Source organism: Cebus imitator, unplaced genomic scaffold (genome assembly GCF_001604975.1).
Source record: "Cebus imitator isolate Cc_AM_T3 unplaced genomic scaffold, Cebus_imitator-1.0 Scaffold306, whole genome shotgun sequence".
In the NCBI taxonomy this organism is placed as follows: domain Eukaryota; kingdom Metazoa; phylum Chordata; class Mammalia; order Primates; family Cebidae; genus Cebus; species Cebus imitator.
Genome location: NW_016107621.1, coordinates 2,499,616 through 2,503,173, shown reverse-complemented (window position 1 = coordinate 2,503,173; position 3,558 = coordinate 2,499,616). Strand labels below are relative to the sequence as shown.

Below are 3,558 nucleotides of genomic sequence, written 5' to 3'. Positions count from 1 at the left end.
AATCTCGGCTCACCGCAACCTCCGCCTCCTGGGTTCAGGCAATTCTCCTGCCTCAGCCTCCCGAGTAGCTGGGATTACAGGCACGCGCCACCATGCCCAGCTAATTTTTTGTAATTTTAGTAGAGACGGGGTTTCACCATGTTGACCAGGGTGGTCTTGATCTCTTGACCTCGTGATCCACCCACCTCGGCCTCCCAAAGTGCTGGAATTACAGGCGTGAGCCACCACGCCCAGCCTGCTTCCTGGTTTTAAGCGATTCTCCTGCCTCAGCCTCCCGAGTAGCTGGGACTACAGACGCCTGCCACCACGCCCAGCTAATTTTTTGTGTTTTTAGTCGAGACAGGGTTCCACCGTGTTAGCCAGGATGGTCTTGATCTGACCTCATGATCTGCCCACCTCAGCCGCCCAAAGTGCTGAGATTACAGGTGTGACCCACCACTCCTGGCCCAATATATTGTGTTTTTTTAAGAGGTGGGCCCATGTATTGCGTTAAAAATACCGTATTGAAGTAGGCAGCTGTGTATGTGTACTGTTTTATACTTAGCTGGGAGTGGTGGCTTTCAGCCTGTGGTCCCAGCTACTCAGGAGGCTGAGGTGGGATCACTCGAGCCCAGGAGTTACAGGCTGCAGTGAGCTGTCATCTCACCACTGCACTCTAGCCTGGCTGACAGAATGAGTCTCCACCTCTAAAAAAATAAACTAAAATGAGAAAGTAACCGGGTGTAGTGGCTCACGCCTATAATCCCAGAACTTTGGGAGGCCGAAGCGGGCGGATCACAAGGTCAGGAATTCAAGACCAGCCTGGCCAAGGTTAAACCAAGATAGGTTTCACCAGAAACCCTCTCTCTACTAAAAATGCAAAAAACTAGCCAGGCGTGGTGGCGTGTGCCTGTAGTCCCACCTACTCGGGAGGCTGAGGCAGGAGGATTGTTTTAACCCAGGAAGTGGAGGTTGCAGTGAGCTGAGATCATGCCACTGCACTCCGCCTAAGCAGTAGAGGGAGACTCCATCTCAAAAAAAAAAAGAGAAAGAGAGAGTAAATGAGTCAATATATTCACCTAAACCAGGGTTTTTTACCCTTGGCCCCACTGACACTTTGGACCAGATAATTCTTGTGGAGGACTACCCTGTACATGGAAGGGTTTTCGCAGCATCCTGGACATGTGCCTGCTAGATGCCAGTATTGCGACAATCAAATATATCTCTAGGCATTGCCAAATTTCCCAGGGGTAGGTAGAAAGACAAAATCGTTCCTAGTTCGGAACCACTGGTTTACGGTATACAGATATGTTTACGTATTCATTGTGGTTTAGATTTGGCATACTGGCTTAACGTGGGCAGATCTGGAAGCCTAGTGATTCAAAGTGGGCAGAATACACTGGCATAACTCAGGTGTGGTGGCTCATGCCTGTAATCCTAGCCCTTTTGGAGGCCAAGGTGGGAGGATTGCTTGAGCCCAGGAGTTCAAGCCCAGCCTGGTCAACAGAGCAAGACCCTGTCTCTGTAAAAAATGTATGTATGCACTGGTGTAATGTCAGCAGATTTACATGTATGTCGGTTGTAAGTGGGCCAGTGTACAAGCATTCTGTTTCATACCTGGGGTAGTGTGTGGATATAAGTATCAACTTAAAACCGGACAGGTAAATAAATCTGTTCCTGTCTGGCGGTATGTCATTGCTTTCTACCTTTGGACCTAGAAATGAGTTGGTTCAAACCAGGTGGGTATGCAGAACTGTTTGTATCTGGTAGATAAGAAACTCCTGGTTTGTCTGGGAGGTTGAGCAGCGGCTTATTGTGGATTCTCTTTGTGCCTGGTGTTCTCCTAGATCCAATTCTGGTACAGCAGTTGCGCCGGACATACAAATATTTCAAAGATTACAGACAGGTGAGCAGACGCCCTGGGCTCAGTCCCTGTGTCCAGCCCTAGCGTCCTTGTCTGAGTGCCCCCATCCTGTCCCTCTCCCACAGATGATCATCGAGCCCACCAGCCCTTGCCTTCTCCCAGACCCTCTGCAGGAGCCGTACTACCAGCCGCCCTATACACTCGTTTTGGAGCTCACTGGCGTCCTCTTGCATCCTGAGTGGTCGGTGTGTCCCGGGGAAGGCAGCGGGTTGGGGATAGGCCTGGGCAGTGGGGTTGTGATGAGGAGGACTTTTGGCCCTGGCTATGTTATATGATCTTGGGGAGGAGATGTCACCTCTCGTTGCCTCGCTTTCTTCAGCTGGGAGAAGGCAGTCATGCTAACACCCACTCTAGGGTGGTATAGGTGTGCCCAGGCACGCTGGAGCACCACAGAGGAGCCTGCTCTTGTTCTGGGACCCAGACCCTCAGTCACAGCCCATGTACTCCTTAACCTTCAAGAGCCACAGAGACAGAGGGAGAGAACTCTGTTCTGGGAATTCCCCAGGCTGGGTCTTTGTCCTCTTGGGGACTCTAAGGGCCTCTGGGTCTTGGTGTTTCACTGTCCTCACTGTCTCCCCAGCTGGCCACTGGCTGGCGGTTTAAGAAGCGCCCAGGCATCGAGACCCTGTTCCAGCAGCTTGCCCCTTTATATGAAATTGTCATCTTTACGTCGGAGACTGGCATGGTGAGGCCCTGGGGCAGGGGAAGGACGGTCAGTGTGGCAGGAGGCGTGGAGATCTGGAGGGCCAGGGCTCAGCCTGACCTTTTCTCCCTCCCTCCCACCCCCAGACTGCGTTTCCACTCATTGACAGCGTGGACCCCCACGGCTTCATCTCCTACCGCCTATTCCGGGACGCCACGAGATACATGGATGGGCACCATGTTAAGGTGCTGTGGGTTCACGGGTCGGCCTCTGGGATTTGGCGGGGTTGGCACTGCTTGAGGGAAGGAGGGCCCAGCTCTGACCCTAGATTCAATTCCTGCTGGCAGGGTGTGCGACTGCCTCTAGCCTTGGCCAGCCATGTGCACCCTTCTTTGTTCCCTGGAATCTGGGTGCGGGAGTGGGGAGAGATGAGATCTCCCTAAAGGCAGTTGGGGGTGAGTGGTAAGGACGTAGCATTTAGAAGCTGGTTTTGTATCACTGTGTCTGTAACTTAGTGTTTCTGGGGTGGTTTGCTTACAAGTGCACCTACGAGACTAGTTGCTATTTGTTTGCCCTGGGGTCTCTTCCTGTGACCAGTGATATATTCAGGGGTCTGGATCTATGAATGGGCGTCTTTGTGGATCTGGCTCCAAGTGTCCATGTGTCTGTTGCATTTCTGTCTGTGTCTTGGGGGAGTCTGTGGTGTTCTTGGGAATTCAGAAATACATGGGCTGTGATCGAGGGTCTTGAGTGGTCTGTGTCTGGGTGCCTGTGTGTGGTTCCCTGGGTGTGGCTGTGAGGAACTTCCTAATCACCTCTGTGTGTGCTAGGCCCTGGGTCTAGGAATCTATGTGATTAGTGCCCCAACTTCCTGGAGGTTGTTTTGTTTTTTGTTTTTGCGACAGGGTTTTGCTGTGTCACCCACGCTGGAGTCCAGTGGTGTGAACACGGCTCACTGCAGTCTCAACCTTCTGGGCTCAAGTGATCTTCCCACCTCCTGAGTGGCTGGGCC

At 52.3% G+C, this 3,558-nt stretch overlaps 1 protein-coding gene across 1 annotated transcript in view; it reads left to right on the top strand.

Annotated features, from left to right (window-relative positions):
- Positions 1-3,558, top strand: part of TIMM50 (translocase of inner mitochondrial membrane 50) — a 9,583-nt gene that overhangs the window by 3,419 nt on the left and 2,606 nt on the right. The window contains exons 5-8 of the mRNA XM_017503024.2: positions 1,827-1,885; positions 1,969-2,088; positions 2,484-2,588; positions 2,693-2,791. Of these exons, the coding sequence (XP_017358513.2) occupies positions 1,827-1,885; positions 1,969-2,088; positions 2,484-2,588; positions 2,693-2,791 (383 nt within the window). The remainder of the gene's footprint in view (positions 1-1,826; positions 1,886-1,968; positions 2,089-2,483; positions 2,589-2,692; positions 2,792-3,558) is intronic.